At 47.2% G+C, this 18,286-nt stretch overlaps 2 protein-coding genes and 1 long non-coding RNA gene across 5 annotated transcripts in view; 1 reads left to right on the forward strand and 2 right to left on the reverse strand.

Moving 5' to 3' along the window:
* Positions 1 to 2,369, forward strand: part of LOC143483055 (uncharacterized) — a 31,684-nt gene extending 29,315 nt beyond the window's left edge. Inside the window, exon 4 of the long non-coding RNA XR_013122375.1 lies at positions 2,330 to 2,369. This is a non-coding gene — a long non-coding RNA (uncharacterized LOC143483055). The remainder of the gene's footprint in view (positions 1 to 2,329) is intronic.
* Positions 712 to 13,304, reverse strand: abhd8a (abhydrolase domain containing 8a). Its single transcript, XM_076981742.1, has 5 exons — positions 12,979 to 13,304; positions 7,864 to 8,628; positions 7,289 to 7,459; positions 6,618 to 6,834; positions 712 to 3,980 (listed from the first exon to the last, which is right to left on the reverse strand). Exons 2-5 carry the CDS (start codon positions 8,613 to 8,615, stop codon positions 3,738 to 3,740), a joined length of 1,383 nt encoding a protein of 460 aa, XP_076837857.1. The 5' UTR covers positions 8,616 to 8,628; positions 12,979 to 13,304; the 3' UTR covers positions 712 to 3,737.
* Positions 13,305 to 13,672: 368 nt separating this feature from the next.
* On the reverse strand, positions 13,673 to 17,964 carry LOC143483127 (cathepsin Z). Of its 3 annotated transcripts, XM_076981887.1 has the most exons (7): positions 17,762 to 17,964; positions 17,425 to 17,588; positions 16,247 to 16,426; positions 15,787 to 15,937; positions 14,862 to 15,027; positions 14,134 to 14,292; positions 13,673 to 14,019 (listed from the first exon to the last, which is right to left on the reverse strand). In XM_076981887.1, the coding sequence occupies exons 1-6, from the start codon at positions 17,899 to 17,901 to the stop codon at positions 14,167 to 14,169; spliced, it is 927 nt and encodes a 308-aa protein (XP_076838002.1). In that variant the 5' UTR covers positions 17,902 to 17,964; the 3' UTR covers positions 13,673 to 14,019; positions 14,134 to 14,166. The 3 variants fall into 3 exon arrangements, with proteins under 3 accessions (XP_076838002.1, XP_076838001.1, XP_076838003.1); XM_076981886.1 differs by having other exon boundaries at positions 13,673 to 14,292; XM_076981888.1 differs by lacking the exon at positions 17,762 to 17,964 and having other exon boundaries at positions 13,673 to 14,292; positions 17,370 to 17,567.
* Positions 17,965 to 18,286: the final 322 nt, after the last annotated feature.

Raw genomic sequence — 18,286 nt, forward strand, 5'->3', positions numbered from 1 at the left:
GGGGTGGTTAGGTGTTAACCAGCGCTTAATGGTATTACAGAAGTGTTTTGAACCTGTTGTTGTGACAGTGACTTTGAGACACTGGAACATAAACTTTGTCATTTCCTGTGATTCAGTGTTTCCTGGTGGCCACTTTATGTGTGTCCACAAGATGTAAACTTTACTACTTGTTTAAAGGACTAACCAAAATAAAGAAGGGATCTTCAACTAAGACTTGTGTTGACTTTTCATTAATAAAACCTAAATAAAGAAACGCAAAAAAAACAGACATAGAAATTCATGTGGTTTTCTGCTGAAAATTCAGCAAGTCCAGGCTTCCTCCATCAGCAGTGCCCTCCTGTGGTCATGTGCCAGAACTGCACCTGTTCAGAGTTTTTTAAGTACCAAAAACCGCATAAATTTCACCAGGCGGTACTTCCTCTCTCTGTCTGACAAAGCACGCAGATGGTGTTCTTATAGTTTATAACAGAGGCATTCAGTTCACAGTCCTGAAGTGGCAGGTCCTACAGGTTTTTACCCTCCCTGTATGTAGATGTCAGGACTCATGACACAATGGTCAAGCAGTTAATTAATCATCAACCACAAGGGATTAACAAATTCCCAGACCGGATCTGTTATGGCATGTTAAGGCCACACAAACCCCAGACATGTAATTTAAAAAAAAAATCATGAAACAAACAAACCCACACATGGCTAAACAGTTGCATTTTTGGTGACTTTTATTTTGATATTTCATGACGTATATTATATCCACACATTTCCAGGCAGTGTGATTAATATAGATTATGCAACATAGATCCCGGGGTACACTGAACTACAAATGGTTGTACACTGGAACACTGCCTTTGTGTACGTGTCCCGAAGAGAAGGAGAAAAGAGTCCTTCTGAACATCAACCCCAGCTCTGTCCTCAGCTCTGTCCCTTGTCCCTAGACATGAAGGTTCAGCTTTTTGCAGCATCTTGCAGTGGCCACCACTTAATGTTTATTTAAAAGTAAAACAGAGTACTACCCAAAATCTGACCACCCTCTGAACACCACAGTCCTCCCAACCTCCATTACTCCTTGTTCGTCACATACATACATCTCCATCTGATCCAGCCTCTTCTGGAGCAGCTCAGTGGTGAATGCACGGCAGTATAACGGATCATTACTCCATAGTTTAGTCAAGAAATCCTTTACACGCGTTAGTGCTACTTTCACTTTATTCAAAGGTTCACAATTACACCGAGACACTAATCTTGGGCTTGGCATTGAGAAGCACGACACTGGTGAAGGGTAGCACACGCATTTATATTGGCAGTAGACTTCAGTCAGAGCTGGTGTGATTCCTCCCAGTTCCAGCTTCTAGAATGTACTGTTCCACCACCGCTTACTTGCATATAAGCACCTTAGCGAACTCTATCCTCAGTCCTGAGAGCAATATTCTGTGTGCAAGTGCCTTCATATGTAATACTGCACAATCACACCTGTTAAATCACCATACCGTTTAATGCTCTGGGTGTTTATGAAATATTATGCAATTGAAATTAATTATGTGCAAACAGGTTGACAGCCTAGACAGAAAGTAGGATTGCATTTAACACTGTATTTTTGGTTGGTTCATATGTTGCCACAAACCTGTGTGTGAAAACGCCGGCTTTAACGCAGAGAGATCTCTGTGGTGGTTTCTCTTAGATAACCAGGGCAAGCCTGCACAGTTTTAAGGTCAGATGTGCCATGCTTATAAATACCAACGAACCTTAGGAAGTTTCTCCACAGCACTGGGCCAGGAAAGAGCCTGTTAAACCTCACAGAGATACGGCAAAACTTCACACTGCGTGATGGACAGTTGATTGACAGGAACACTAAAAAACAAAATAATAATAACTAAATAAAATAAAGATAAAACTGTATGAGTAATGTTATTAGAAAAGATGGACTATTCTGCCGTCTTTGATCACATGTACAATGACGTGAGGGTGTTTGGGGGGGGGCACTATGTAATCCTGCCACTCATTCCTGCTAACTGACTGACACGAGAAGCTTGTTACTGTGCTGCGTGAAGTTTGCCTGTCTAGAACACATCCCACCCAGGTGAATATTTAACAGCTTCACATAAACACTGATACTGCAGTTTCTGCTCCATCCCAAAACCAAGCGAGTTTTCATTCAGTAGCTCTGGCCTTTAAATTATACACTAGACAATTTGGTACAGGGTGGGCGAAGGGCTTTACCAGCAGGTCAGCCCAGGAGGGGGTTCTGCCACTCTTTCTGTCTCTGTCAGTGACTGTCTGTCTCTCTCTGTCCGTCTCGCTCTGTCTGTCTCTCTCTGTCTCTCTCTCTCTGCAGTTTTGCTGCAGTCTTGCTGTCCTGCGTGTATGAAACACTGGTGAGTGTACAGAGCTGCTCTGGTGCACAGAGCCGCTGACTCTGCCGGGGCTGCCGTGTCACGCACCGGCCTCCTGCTTTTCCAACCACACACACACACACACCACCCCACCCTCCCACGTCTCAAAGGAGCCCTGCTCCGTGTCTTCTTCCAGCCGAGTGGTTTCGGTTTGTTTTCGCGACGGCGCACATCACAGCTTGGTCTGATTACGCAGTCTGAGCATTGTGTCTGCCTGTCAGAATCGTTTTTCGGTGTGTTTTCCTGGACGATTCTGTTTACAGTACAGCTTTAAACAATATTCCCAGTTAAGATGGCAATGTGAATATATTTATATTTCTATGTTAAATGTAACAGTCATGTACCGAGCTAGCATATTTCCTGTTTAATTACAGTACCAAAGCCATATTAGCGTCGCCTTAGCAGCAACATCTTAATACCCCTCGTTGTCATGACAGCACGTCTGATACCCCAGCGCTTGCTGAAGATACCCACCAACCCTTTTCTCCTGCTTCCTGGTTGCTTGGCAACTGCTTGTTGCTGATATGTGATTTTCACAACACTCCCCTTTAACTCACAGTCATATAGCTCCGGTTTCCACAAAACAGAAGATTTATTCACGGAAAAATATACATGTTGTTGGAGTATATATATCTGTTCTTATGTACGCGTTCACGCTGATTCTCTTATATCAGACGTAATATTCCAACGCCTTGGTTATTCGAGGCGGATGGTTATTCATTTTAGATGTTGGAAGTTTGTTCTGTGACCTTCCCCAGTCCTTCCTACAGGTCCTATGGGCGTGTTTCATGGGAAGACAATATCACCACTGGGTTTTTTACATTTTCCTGGGCGTGATTATTAGCAGTAGTTAGTTCTGAACAGACAATGGTGTCCAGCAAAGGTGTGCCAAAGGTCACATCAGACGTGCGTCTAGCCTGCGTCTATCCATGGGTCATAGGTAACGCGTGTGGTTCACAAGCACGTTCCCAGCTCAGGGTCCAGCCTTCTCTGAAGTCCAGCCCAGTTCAGTCTGGACCTCAAACGAGCCGTAGTTTTGTTCTTTGGAGTGACCTCCGGTCCATTTGATTACACACCACAATAAGGAAGGATAATTGTCTGAAGGTAGCAGAGAGATATGAAGCCACTGAGATCGGAAAAAAACGGTAGTTTCTGCTCTGAAATCAGGTTTAAGCTTTTTCGTTTCTGTCCTCCCGTCCAGTCCGGACAGAGACCCTCACGGTGGTCCTTTCCTGGTGACCTGGTGCAGTCTGCTTGAAGCCCAGTGCTCAGTCAGGGTGCCTGCATCACCTCTCACAGCCTGCCATCAACAGCCTCGATTTACCCCACAAAACTCACCGTCTTCATTGCTTATTTGTTCGGGGCTTTGCTGGCTTTGGGTGTCCCGGTTTCTCCTGCTTGCTTCTCTGCAGTCTCATTCGCTGTGTCTGTGGGAGTCCGGCCCGCAGTTGCCTTGGAGACGGGATCCTTGCCGGAGACGTCCGGCTCCCAGAGGAAGAACTCGTGCAGGAGCGTGTTGACCGTTTCGGGACATTCCATCATCACCATGTGACTGCCTTCCTCAATCACCTTCAGGAACGCGAAAAGCAGGATCTGGAAGACAGCAGAGTTATGGTCAAAACACTGAACACTGTGCTGTCTGAAGAGTGCTGTCATGTCCATTTAAGAGTGCTGTCCTGTCACTTTTAGGGTGTTGTCCTGTCACTTTAGGAGTGCTGTCCTGTTTTAATCACAAACAGCCTTCACACCCCTCTGCCTTTGAATGGACAGCATGGTAAGACTACAGTGGCTACCCTGGGACATTGTAGATTTGTTTGAATCATTTTTAGCCTACTACTTTTAGCCAGGTTCTGTTGTCCTTGTCCTCCATTATCTCTGATGTCCCTGGGTTATGTAGTACATTTGTCATTTTTCTGTTTCTATAATTCATATATCTTTTGAACACTACACTCTGAATCTCACAAAGTTGCTACTGCCACATTAATTCAACTATCTCATGTTGATCTCATGTTGGTCTCGTGTCAGAGCTCAGATAAGTATGAGCCTGGTTCCCTGTTTTCTCAGATTCTGTCTCAAAGCTTGTTCAGTTGTGGATCATAATGAGACAGGAGCTGTAGTTCGCCAAGGCGTTTCCACTGTGGACGTCATAACATTTTTGGTTTTACCCCAGAAAGGTGCATTTCATGGTGTCGTGTGCCGTGTTATGTCTAGGATTCTTTCCCAGAGAACCGTTTTTCCCAGTATATCTGCGTCTGCAACTGACAGTGAACCCAATAAATGCCATTGCACATTGTTGTAAACGTTTCCACTCCAAGTGGACGTCTCTGTGTACCTCATTTATCTCATGACTTGGGAATTTATCATACACACGACACCCCCTCACATCAGACATGTTTTATAGCTACGTTGACAGTTCAGCGTACTTAGGGAAGATCGTTTTTGTTCAGGAGGGAAAAGTGCACATGTAAACCAGTTCAGTGCATTAGTACATTTGTTGTAAATTATCCTGCTTGTCTTCCCATTTTTCATTCCATTGGATGCCTTAGTAAACTGTAAGTGTTGTGGGAATGGCTGTCTCTCTAAGAGACAGGACAGCACTCTCAAAGAGACAGGACAGCACTCTCTAAGAGACAGGACAGCACTCTCAAAGAGACAGGACAGCACTCTCAAATGGACAGGACAGCACTCTCAAAGAGACAGGACAGCACTCTCAAAGAGACAGGACAGCACTCTCTAAGAGACAGGACAGCACTCTCAAAGAGACAGGACAGCACTCTCAAATGGACAGGACAGCACTCTCTAAGAGACAGGACAGCACTCTCAAAGAGACAGGACAGCACTCTCTAAGAGACAGGACAGCACTCTCTAAGAGACAGGACAGCACTCTCAAAGAGACAGGACAGCACTCTCAAAGAGACAGGACAGCACTCTTAAAGAGACAAGACACCAGTCTTAAAGAGACAGGACAGCACTCTCTAAGAGACAGGACACCAGTCTTAAAGAGACAGGACACAGAACACAAGATACCACGGACCTAGAACACCACAGAGAAGATGGATATTGAGATGTATCTCAGTGGCTGGTCATGGCTGGAATACCATTAATGTTGTTAGAAGAAACCAATTTATGTGTAAATGTCAATGTAAAATCCTCTACTGATTGTATTTGTTTATCCATTTCTAGAGATGATAAAGTTCATTCATTTTAATTTAAGAGGTTAACATATATTCAAGTTATTTTTTTGTTATTGTTCATTAATGTTAAGAGAACGTTCCAAAAATAATTTTACCTTTCAAGTTATTTTTAAACTGTAAAAAGTCATCTTGAACTCTTTTCAAATGGGGGTTTCAGTCTTCATTAAATAGTGAAATTCACTATATGTGCAATGCTATATTTTCAGGGTGAGTGTGGTTTGGGGTGCTGGTAAACAACAACATTTTTACCCGTACCAATGTGGTACTTGCATGATATTTTTCATCCAGAAGGGGGTGCAATTGTCACAGGGAAGTGACATGGAATCATGATAACAACCTATTTGTCCCGCCCACTTCTAATTATATGTAAGTGAACTTTAAACCAAAGATACAAGGAAAACGAAGACAGATCTTTTCATTTCGCATCTTTTCATTTGATATTTAGAAATATGTGGAAAAAATGGCACAGAATTTTTGGGCAGATTAACGTCCAGCACTGACTGAGAAATGGAGTCAAATCTTTGCTTTTACGTTTAGGACATTATCTGCACATCATCAACGGAACAGGAAAACCGGTTGTGCGTTGTTTCAAAGATCTTCACCACGACACAGAATCTGCTCCAGAAAAGTTCTCACCAATGCTCCGCTTTCTTGTTCAAAATCTCAAGATCGATCAAAGCAGCATTTGAAACGAATCTGATCAGATAATGTTGATATATTTCATTTAATGCTTAACGTTGAGCAGGCTAGACACTGTTCTTGGGACAATAAGGAGCTTTTGTCTCCCAGTACACATCGGACACTTCTGCAGTGACGTGCACACACACATAATGCCCCTTCATGAAAGATGCACTCGACTCCACACAGAGACACGGTTGTTTGCAGTTGTCCTGCACAATGGCAAACACAAAAGAAAACCCCCTACAGTGGGGGGGAGGGGGGATGTTAAAACCCCCTACAGTGGGGCGGGGGGGCCCGTGTCTCCCTGTTACCTCTCTGTGATAATAGTGACCGGAGGACTTTAGAGGCGCCGTACCTCGGCCATGCGCTGGTCTTCGTCCATGGGCACGAACTTGTCGTGCAGGCCGTGCACGAGGAGGATGGGGGCGGTGAGCTCGGCGTGGTACACCTCGTCGCCCTCGGGCCAGTACTGTCCGCTCATCATGGCCCGAAGAACAAAGGGCGAAACGTTGAAGGCGTTTCCCTCCTTCAACAGCTGCTTCTCTTTAGCACCCTGCCTGGCAAAGCCAGCCCTGAGAGAGAGGGGGGGGGGAGCGAATACAATGGAGAGATAGTGGAGAGGGAGAGAAGGGAAGAGAGAGAAAGGTGTCCGAATGAGAGACAGATGGGGAGAAGAGAGAGAGAGAGAGAGAGATAAAAGTGGAATAATGAACACTACTGCACAGAGGTTTGAAGATACTGAAGTTAATGCCAAATCAGAAGCTGTGATTGGAGCACAGAGGTTCAGCTGAACGTTCAAAGCGTGTTCATCTAATAAAAAAAAATCGGTCTGGACATCTTTGTGCTTCAATGAATTTTATGGTCAGTAATAAAGTAATAATATTCACAATAATTGTGAATTAAATTCAAAGTACTTTAATGCCAGTCATTATATGGCCTGCACTTCAGCTATGAGAAGCCCAGAAGCACAGCGGCCATGTGGACGACCTGGAGCCCAGCGGGGGGAGAGTCATGGCGGCCTCTTACTTGAGGAAGCTCCAGGCCAGGCAGGGAGACAGGCAGTGCAGCACGCAGGAGGGCAGCTGGAAGATGGAGCACAGGCTGGGCTCCAACGCCGTCGGGCCTCCCCCGTTGATCATCACCACCTTGTGCACCTGCTCGGGGTACTCGTGGGCCAGGAAGGTGCAGAAGGACACCCTGCAGCAGGGGGAGAGACAGTAGGGGGCGATGTCTGACCCGAATGCTTCTCCTCAGCGAAGAGAATCACAGAAGAGCAGTGACAGATTGGGGTTTTGTCGTCAGCAGGTGAGATTGCAGTCAAAAGTGCGAGAGGTGTATATATATATATATATATATATATATATATATATATATATATATATATAAACAGACGTCCATGTGTTCTGGTCTAGTTCCTGTCTCTCTTCTATCAGCCTATCAACAACTGTTGCTTGTTGAGTAGCTGTCTGACTGGCTGGAGCTCCCTGAAGTGTCAACTGAAAATTCCGCTACGATAAAACCTTTGATTTGTCAAGTATCTAAGAAACAGTTTGTTGTTTTCACAGTAAAGCTGAGCACGACTGGGAAACATCTCATCTTACCCGTACGAGTGGCCGATGAGAATGTTGCGCTTGCGTGCGTATCTCTTGAATATGGCCCGCAGGTCCTCGGCCAGGGCGTAGAAGGTGTACGCCGCCGCTATCTGGGGCGCGGTGCTGGCGCCGTGCCCTGCTAGGTCGGGGGCGATGACCTCGTAGCCCAGCCTGGAGAAGAAGTCCAGCTGACGGCCCCAGATGTCCAGCGAGCCTCCCACGCCGTGGATGAAGAAGAGGGCCACGTCCGGGTGGGTCCCCTTGCAGCTGCTGATGTGGCGTTCGGAGTCGATGAGCAGCGTGCGTTTGGGCTTCCGTCGGCGCCGTCTGGGAGGGGGCGCGGGCCTCTGCTGGTCCGAGGCGGGGAGCGGGGGCGTGGGCTTGGGGTCGGGCGACGACGGGGCGTTGGCGTAGTCGGCCAGCTCCACCTCCACCGTGCCGCACGGCTCCACGTCGCCGTCGGGACACTGCAGGATCTCGGCGTGCAGGACGTCGCCCAGGTTCTCGATCACCAGCTGCCCGTTGCGGTACACGGTGATCTTGCGCTTGCAGTGGACGCTGGAGCCGAGCTGCGCTGGGTGCTGGGAGACGGCGGGACGCTCTGGCAGGACGTGCCGCACGCGCAGGACCCGGCCCGGCTTCACCTCCACAAACTCGAAGCCATCGGCAGGACGGGAGTCGGAGGACTCCACGGGCAGGACCACGCCACCGCTCTTACCCGTCAGGCAGCAGAGGATGCCCTCGGTGATACTGGTCAACATGGCACCTGCACAGCTGGACACACCAGTAAAGAACAGGTCAGCTGACCAAAAAAACAAACACACCTACACTCTAGAGTTTAATTACTGATTACAAAAAAACGATTCTTTTAACTACGGTTCTTTAAATACGATTCTTGATAGAAGCTTTCTTTAATAAGCCTTCATCTGACAACATGATCTCTCTTTTCATGACATATTAATTGTTTTCATGTTTCGCACCTATCACCTTCAGAAAGATCTTTCATGTTTCGCACCTATCACCTTCAGAAAGATCTTTCATGTTTCGCACCTATCACCTTCAGAAAGATCTTTCTCCCTGAGATGAGACGAAGGAGAACTGTGACTTGCTTAATAATCTGAAACGATCTCTTTAAGTGAAGTTACATTTTTCTTTAACTAGGCAAACTAATTAGCCAACCTGTCTGAAATTTATATCAGTATCTAAAAAGACAAACATTTTATTTGAAAAACTAAAACCTAAATGCTCATTTTACTGATATAGTTACGTGTATAATCATTACGAACGTGGTGTATAAATTTCCCATAAATCACTTCTGAATGAGATTCTAAGAAACATACTTGGTTTCAAATACAGTATCAAATGTAGAAGTGTCGGTACTGACCCGTTACTTAGCAGCGCGAGCCCTTATGTCACGCCTTACAGGCTCACAGACACAGAGAGACAGGGCCGAGGCCTGGTGGGCCTGCTGAAGTGGCGCCTGTAGGGCTTACACACTTTCACAGGCACCGCCTGTGACGCCGGCGTCAGCTGGTATACGCGTCGCTGTTATGAGGCCATATTGGGCTTCAGTAGAGGGTGAATGTATGTCAGCTGTGTTCAGTTATGACTCAACACCAGCATGAAGCACCCAGACACAAACCAGCCTGAACGCAAACATACAAACAGAAGGTGGAGTAGGTGTGGGGGGATGAGGGTGGTGGTGGTGGGGTAGGTAAGGGGGGATGAGGGTGGTGGTGGTGGGGTAGGTGTGGAGGGATGAGGGTGGTGGTGGGGTAGGTGTGGGGGGATGAGGGTGGTGGTGGTGGGGTAGGTGTGGAGGGATGAGGGTGGAGGTGGGGTAGGTGTGGGGGGATGAGGGTGGTGGTGGGGTAGGTGTGGAGGGATGAGGGTGGTGGTGGGGTAGGTGTGGGGGGATGAGGGTGGTGGTGGGGTAGGTGTGGAGGGATGAGGGTGGTGGTGGGGTAGGTGTGGAGGGATGAGGGTGGAGGTGGGGTAGGTGTGGGGGGATGAGGGTGGTGGTGGGGTAGGTGTGGGGGGATGAGGGTGGTGGTGGGGTAGGTGTGGGGGATGAGGGTGGTGGTGGGGTAGGTGTGGAGGGATGAGGGTGGTGGTGGGGTAGGTGTGGGGGGATGAGGGTGGTGGTGGGGTAGGTGTGGAGGGATGAGGGTGGTGGTGGGGTAGGTGTGGAGGGATGAGGGTGGTGGTGGGGTAGGTGTGGAGGGATGAGGGTGGTGGTGGGGTAGGTGTGGAGGGATGAGGGTGGTGGTGGGGTAGGTGTGGGGGGATGAGGGTGGTGGTGGTGGGGTAGGTGTGGAGGGATGAGGGTGGTGGTGGGGTAGGTGTGGAGGGATGAGGGTGGTGGTGGGGTAGGTGTGGAGGGATGAGAGTGGTGGTGGGGTAGGTGTGGGGGATGAGGGTGGTGGTGGGGTAGGTGTGGAGGGATGAGGGTGGTGGTGGTGGTAGGTGTGGGGGGATGAGGGTGGTGGTGGTGGTGGTGGTAGGTGTGGGGGGATGAGGGTGGTGGTGGTGGTGGTGGTGGTGGTGGTGGTGGTAGGTGTGGGGGGAGGGACAGAGAATCTGGCTGCCGCAGTGCTGCAAATCCATCCAAAATACAGCAGAGTAGCAGGTGAAGATGCAGGGTGCTGTTAAATGCTTCTCTCTCCCTCTCTCTCTCTCTCTCTTTCTCTCCCCTCCCTCTCTCCCCCTCTCTCACCCCCTCTCCCTCTCTCCCTCTCTCTCTCCCTCTCTCTCGTCCTCTCTCTCTCCCTCTCTCCCCCCTCTCTCTCCCTTTCTCTCTCTCCCTCTCTCTCTTTCTCAGTCCCCATTTGGCCTTTTTCAGAACAGCATAATAACAGCATCATCTCACTCTCCCACCATATAATTTCTTGTTCTCTTTCTTCCTCACTTGTCTTTCTCCTCCTCCTCCTCCATTTCCCAGAATGCTCTGACCTGCTTTTTCCAAGTTCACATTGGAGCACCACACACTCTTTGTACTAAACACGATGTTACCACATGCAAATCATTCATAATTAAGGGAAGCTTTTCCAGAGGAACCGGCGGGCAGATCCACTTTCCCTCAGACCCGCAGTCTGTCCTGGCCAGACCTGCTCTCACACCGGACCTTCAGCCTGACGTAGATACTGGAAAGTGCTTGCAAGGGCCTAATGCAGTAATCTGAGCTGATGCATTGATTTAGTGATACCTGATTTTTCTTCTTGATGCACCAGCGATGTTAGCGGGTTTCTGACGCAAGGACAGAACCCCCTCAAGGGTTCCAGGACGCCCGATGGAAATATTTCACCTTGTCATGGGGGATCGTGTTTGATCAGCTTTATTTCACTTCAGTCTTGCAGCAGAAAGTATTTTGACTGCAGTTCATACTGCAACATCTGAAACGTTCCTTGTGTGACCCGTGTGCTTGGAGCGGTGCAGTACTGGACGTGTGTGTGGAGTGTTTGGGGAGAACTGAGTTCATACACAAGTGATTCACATTTGTTTCACAAGGCACCTAGTACAGGAAAAAAACAGCACTGCCGGCAACCAGAAATGTATCATCATGAATCACATGCAGTGAATAAGCTGCTGGTGTTTGTGTAGCCTTGCTCATCTGGTTTAGGGCCCATGGCCCGATTTAGACGCTGCTCTGTGTTTTCTTAACTTCCTGCACACTGAGGGTTTGTTCTAGATGTCTTCATCAACACCCACGCTACAGGTGGAGTGGACAATCACGCATCGCCATGGCCACGCTTCACCACCCTCATGGTTACGGAAGCCAACTTTAAAGAAAACTTGGTAGATACTGACATGCTGACGGTGGGCATGGTAACGCACACAAAGAGGTGTGGCAAATGGCAACAGAGGGTGTGGTCTGAACATTTTGCTGTTGTTGTAGTTCCACGACTGGCCTGCCGATCGCCCGAGTCGTGGAGCTACAGGATGGAGGTTGCTGGGATCACGCATGACGTCCAGGATCACAGCAACTGGGGGAGACTGAAGGGCAAACGTTCTGTTGAAGGAGACAGACTGAAGCAGGTACACATCACCGTTCCTCCAGAGAGAAGCTCACTGAAACACTGGAGCTCCACACTAATCAATACTGGGAGAGAGATGCACAGATACTGGGGGGGGGGGGTGCATTGATAGGTAGAGAGTGAAGGACAGAGTCAGAGAGAGGAGAGAGGGAGGAGAAGAGAGAAAGAGGAGAAGTAAAAGGAGGAAAGGATAAGGTTGATAGAGGCGCAAAACAAATGTAAGTAAAAAGCGTGAACTTGCGAAGACACGTGAATGCAACAGTCCTAAAGCTCTACCTTGGACAAGAGTGAGATTTTCATTACCCTCTTTGGACGTGTCGTTATGTTGTTGTACATTTAACTTTAAATCATTCAAAACAGGCAGAGAAATTGAAATATTCAAAGCAAAATACAATATGTCTATAGTATGGGGGAAAGTACAGTGTAAAGTCCTCAGAATAATGCTATAATTAATGAAAATATTCAGAATTTTTTACTGTCCTTAAACTTTAAGCAAAAATAAAACATAGGCCACCGAGAGAAACTAGCTTTGAGTATTATCAGTATCGTTCCTTGGACATAGTCGGGTGAACGGTTCCTCGGGTGTGAGGGTGTCTACAGTGTCCCGTACACTGGCCCGTATTAGCAGCGAGTGGGATGAGTTACTGACGTGTAATCCTTCACTCTGCAATGCAGAAGAGACGTGCGCGGCCGCCTAGCGGACCCAATGTGTTACTGCAACACGCACCACACGCATCTACAACCGTCTTCAACACTACAGCGCTCCTGCGCCACAGTTATGCCCATGTCTCCGTCTCGTGACGGTTATTCAGCTGCTCATATGTGTGTTTTCCAGTGTGTGTGCCAGTGACGGGGACCGCAACGCACGCGGGCACGCACACGCAACGCCAACGAACGCGTCTGTACCGTGTGTCACACATACCAGCAATAAAGCAATAAACGCGTCTGCGCAACGTCTTGCACACGAGACGCGCGCGGCGGCGCAATCTTGCACCGCGAGCGCGTGTTTGGTGCGTCCTCTAGCGCGCGCGGGTCACGGCGAATGAATGCGCAGCGCCCGCGCGTCTTTACCTGGAGCGGCGCGTCTTACCTGGAGCGCTACGGCGTGGAGCGACGGCTCCCTGCGGACTGTCTTCCCGATCTGAAGCGATGCAGTGGCATTCGATCGTGGTATATAGAAATATAGATATTTAAATAATCATGTAGTCCAGATTTAAATGATCAAGTAATATAAGACGGGTCCCGTTTGTCCAAAGGCGCGCGCAGACCACCCGGTGAGGCAGGGCTGCATCTCTCGTCAACATCCCCCCTCTGCAGTGCACACAGGCGGGTACTCGCCAACCCAATGCCCTTGTTTTCAGCAGCCGGGGGAACCTTTCTGTCGTGTTCGCTGCTTGACTGACATGTTGCGTGACGAATCGCTCGGGTAGGCGGTATCCAATACGATGCGCCCCTGAACGCTGTTGCTAAGGTCGTGCGAGAGCGCGAAGTGCGCATGCGCGTCTCTGCACCAAGCGTTTATGATAGATGGAGGATCTACGTGTTTGTGGAGGGTTCGCTCCTCAATCCCCGTTAAACGTGCACTTGTTTTCATAGAAGCCATATATCAAGTAACTAGACTGACAAATATATCAGAACAAATATATTTGTTGAACCTGTTTAATTTAAATGTGTGTAAAAGCTGTTAAAACGGTTTCATGTAAAAAATTGTTTCTAAAAAAATGATATACTACAAAACATTTTTAAGCAGGCCCTGATGTTAAACTATTAGGGAATAAACAATATTATTTTAGAGTGTTTTATTGTGTTATTTTCAAAGAGTACTTAATATGTTATTGTATGCTGAATCGTGCATTTCTTTTGGTGGTGTAAATGTGAACTGCATTTGCAAATATTTTTTAAATATGTTTTCATTCAAACCACATTTTTGAAACAATACAACAGTAATTTACAAACACAGTGGCGCATAATTGTCTCTACGTCTCGGTCTGAGCTCCCAAATCCTCCAGGACCAGAACCGTTCAAGCCCGACAGACCCTGTTCATCCATGGCAAGGCTGCGATACGGTATCAGAAGCTTCATGGTGCTTCTCTGATGTCCGTTGTCCACACCCTGCAGAGCTGTTATGGATCTGACATAACACACCATGGAATTGAACAAAGGAAGACGTCCCAGAACATGTCCATAAGGTGTTTAGTGAGGACAGCTAGCGTCCTGTGGTCAGACGTGTCCATAAGGTGCTTACGGAGGACGAGTGTCCTGTGGTCAGTCTTGGCTCTCAGGGCATGTTCTCCCTCACCAGGGGGTCTCCATATGCACAGTCCTTCTCTATGGCCAGATTATACTGGTTTCCTCTGCCTTCCTTATACGCGCTGGTGACAATTCTGGCCCAACCTGCCTCTCCCTGTGGACAAAAAACAAATCACACCCAGTGTTGCCAAACCTCCCAGTAAGACATGATATGGGATGTAAACACACGGTGTGGCCCTGGGTGGGAGTGATTTGAGTTCAAAGAAAATAATGTACAGAACTGTGGAAAAGAAAATGATGCCAACGGTTGTTTATCCACGCAGATTGATGCTCATGAAGACACCAAGTTTGCAGAATAGTCCAGGGACGTTTGGGTTCTTTCTGTATTGTATTCATGTTTATTTCTGTGTTTTAAAGTGTTTTTACTTTTAAATGCAAATAAATGCTGCCTAATAAATTGCTTATAAATTGCTTGTCAGGAACATGGAAAGATGCCTCAAAATAGAGTGTGTGTGTGTGTGAGTGTGTGTGTGTGTGTGTGTGTGTGTGTGTGTGTGTGTGTGTGTGTGTGTGTGTGTGTGTGTGTGTGTGTGTGTGTACAAAGAACTCTCATTCATTTATGATTTGGGATGTTCTGAATGTGTCATTTCACTCATTAGTACTTTAACTGCACTAAAATCACTGCAACTCACCCCCAAGAAGCCCACAGCGCCACAGACCTACCCAAAACTCTCCCCAGGAATTTCGGACTATCCAGTACTCGGTGCCATGTTGGTCCATGCCCCAACCGGCCACAGACACGATGTGGTTGATGAGAGGGAGGAGGTGGTGCTCTGCAAACACACCTCCCTCGTACGCCACCAGACCCCTGGTCGCCATGACGCCACAGCTGCCCAGGAGACACACGTACGTTACACATGCAGACCTCAGAGTAGTGAGTGTTGACACTGCAGTGTAGTTACTCAGGTAGATGGTTTAGTAGTAAACACCTAAACAAACATCTCGTTCTCTCCACATCATCCATCACACATTTACTTAAGAATCCACAGGCCTAAAGATGAGGAAATATTTTTGTTGTAGGAAGACGACATGAAACGTGAAGTTGCTAATCCAGCATCGCTAGCTGGACAGTGCAACCCAGGAGGTTCAGAGACCCGTCCTGTGAGGAGCAGAGCTCATGTCATTGTCACGTAGGGCAACGCCCCCTCTCGTAGCTGTCACTCTGGGTTCCCTCATGTCTGTGTTCCCTGCCGGTTTATCCCGCCCAGCTCGTTTGTCTTCGTGATTCTTCGTTTGTTACCACGCCCCTGTATTATCGTTCACACCTGTCCCTCGTTTTCTGTCCCATGTATATAAACCCCTGAGTCTCCCTTGTCCTTTGTCGGGTATTTTGACTGTTTGTTCATTGTACTTGGCCGTAGTGTGTTCCTGCTTTGATTCTTTGTATGTTCTCGTGTCCCCTGTCTTTGTAATGCCCGTGTACGCATGTTTCTCGGACTGCCCTCCCGTTATGGACCCGGACTGGCTCAGCGATGACGATTATGGTATTCCCTTCAATAAATCTCGCTCTTCTCAGCGATTGTGTCCGTCTCTTCGCTCCGTGGCACGAGCCACGTTACAGTCATGTGCTGCCAGGCTGGGGTTTTACCTAATCGGGCCGTTTGTGTAGATCTCGGCTTTCATGTGGTCTCTTCCGGAAACCTTCCCATAATCCCCCACTTTCCACACGGTGTAGTTCTTCACGTTGGAACACGACCCGAAGAAGGAGCAGGTCCCGCACTGGTTGAATGGGTCACATTCTGTCCATGTGCACACACACACACACACGTCGGTGCAGGGGGGCAGATGCTGAAGCACGAGTGATGTCACAACATGTATAACCATTCCTGTTTAACAATGAGTATATATGCTATACTATTAATACTGTAATTACATAATCAATGTAATAATGTAATAAATATGATTTCATGCCGTTAATTAAGCCTATTGAGCACTAAAGCTAAATTGTAATTACATTTATATTTGACACCAAAATGTTGTACATTTAAAGCATGTAAAAGCATTAAAATAAACAAGAAATGCCGTAGAGAGACAGAGACTGTGCTTACTCTGATTTCTGGCTTGATAGTTGTTACAGGTCTCGTCCGGAATGCCCTTCTGGTGCGCGTAAGCGTACACGCCCACATGGTCTCCTCCGAAACAAGAGCCCGCCCCACCACAGTCGATCACGTTCTGGACCGACAGGTAGGCTGACGGCCACGCGCCTTTCCTTCTGATGTTTATACGATCTTAATGAAAAGACAGCCAAAGCGTTTCATCGCAGCAATTTTAAAACACTCCAAACTAAATGCAATTCTACAATTTGCAGTAATGTATTAAAAGTCATAAGATATAAATCATTTCCTTTTAACCCTTTGATACGCAACATGGGTCAAAAGTGACCTGGCTGAGATTTCATTTTCTATATCTTTGCAATAATTTAATTTAATTTAATCTGTCACGTTGTGGGGGGGGGCCCTACCGGTCGCCCCCGGTTACAGCGGCAGCGGTCCTGTTTTTTGTCACGTGATGTTCGTCCTTCAGGTGGGCGGGACCCGTGATCCGTCTCACCTGAGGGTCGTTTGTTCGTCTATATACGTCTTGTCTTTGTACCAGTTGACTGCTGGTTATTATTTCCTTCATTTGGAACAATGCACGGGTTTTTGGTTTGCACACTTTCTATTAAACCATCCTCTTTCCCTGAGACTTGGCGTGATCGCTTCCTTTTTGAGTTGCTCACCCTGCCCGTCGCATAATCATTCAGCATTCAAGGTATTCTTCAATTAACTTGTTTTTGATCATCATATATCCTTAATTTATTTTTTCCTTTACTTTTTAAATAAAAACCCTTTTTGTATCACTACCCCTATAACGCACAACATGGGTCAAAAAGGACCCGCATTCATTTTCTATGTTATTTCATGTTTGGCTGAGTGTTTCTATGGTATATCTTAGAAGTGTAAATTAATGAATCATTAATCATTTTCTATTCCAAGTACGCAGTAAATATTTTGTTTTTGTTTAGCACAAATCTTCATTCTTATTTTCCTTTCTTACTTATGAAGAAACACAGCTTTTATATTTCTACATCAAGTTTACACACATGGGTCACACACGACCCACATGCGTTTACCATTTCATATCTCGCCACAGCTCCCATCACACAAGTATTGTTGTTTGTTCTAACATTACTTTGGATGTACACAACGGCCCCCGTCATCAAGCGCGCGTCCCCGACGCCGATTACCCGCGAGCGCGCTTGTGGAGCCCATGGCCCAGCACGAGCCGCAGTACTTGGGGATGTGCTGGTTGCGCGTGACGCTCGCGTAGTTTCTCCCATCAACGTTGCGCCAGTCCCAGGACACCGGTAGTCCTCCCACGTCCACGTATTCATGGGGTCTGGGGTAGTTCCTACAAGAAACCGCGTACATTAATGCACCGATTCGGATAAAAGTGCACGGTTTGAGTTTCCCAGTCTGCTCTTGAAAGGTATTTTAACACAATAAGGTCCAGTTTGGGACAGGGGGACAGGGCGTGGACTGGCGACACTAACGGGACAGTATCCGGACGTACGTTGTGCTTACCTTACAAACAGAGGTCTGCTGTCCTTTACTGGTTTATAACAAGAATGAGATATTTGTCTGGTGTCATTTAATTCTGGATCCAGTGCAAAAATGTTGAAAACAGATGAGAGCCAAAACAAAACTCTCCTGATAGACGACATGCTGATTTAGCTCCGTTCTGTTTGCGTTTGAAGTAACTTGTTGTTTGCACGGCAAAAAATAAAATAAAAAACATGAAACATCGCCATCTGTCTTCATGGAGTATAATCGTTTTCTGCAGGACATGATTTGGGCTAGTTTGTCCGAAAATGTTAAATGAGTAACCAGCGAAGCACAAAAACGCCAAAATATATATAGAGAGTCGTTTTTGAGCCACAGAGAAGAAATGAACACGAGCTCAAACGTGTCAGTATGCTTGAAGTTTAATGCACGCCTCATTTACGAAAATAGGGACAGTGATGGTACCTGAGACGTGACTATGGTGTTTAATTTGACTTGGTGTTTACATTTTTTGTACAAGTTGTTAACCATACATATTTTCAAACT

This window comes from Brachyhypopomus gauderio, chromosome 19 (assembly GCF_052324685.1).
Source record: "Brachyhypopomus gauderio isolate BG-103 chromosome 19, BGAUD_0.2, whole genome shotgun sequence".
Taxonomy (NCBI): Eukaryota; Metazoa; Chordata; class Actinopteri; order Gymnotiformes; family Hypopomidae; genus Brachyhypopomus; species Brachyhypopomus gauderio.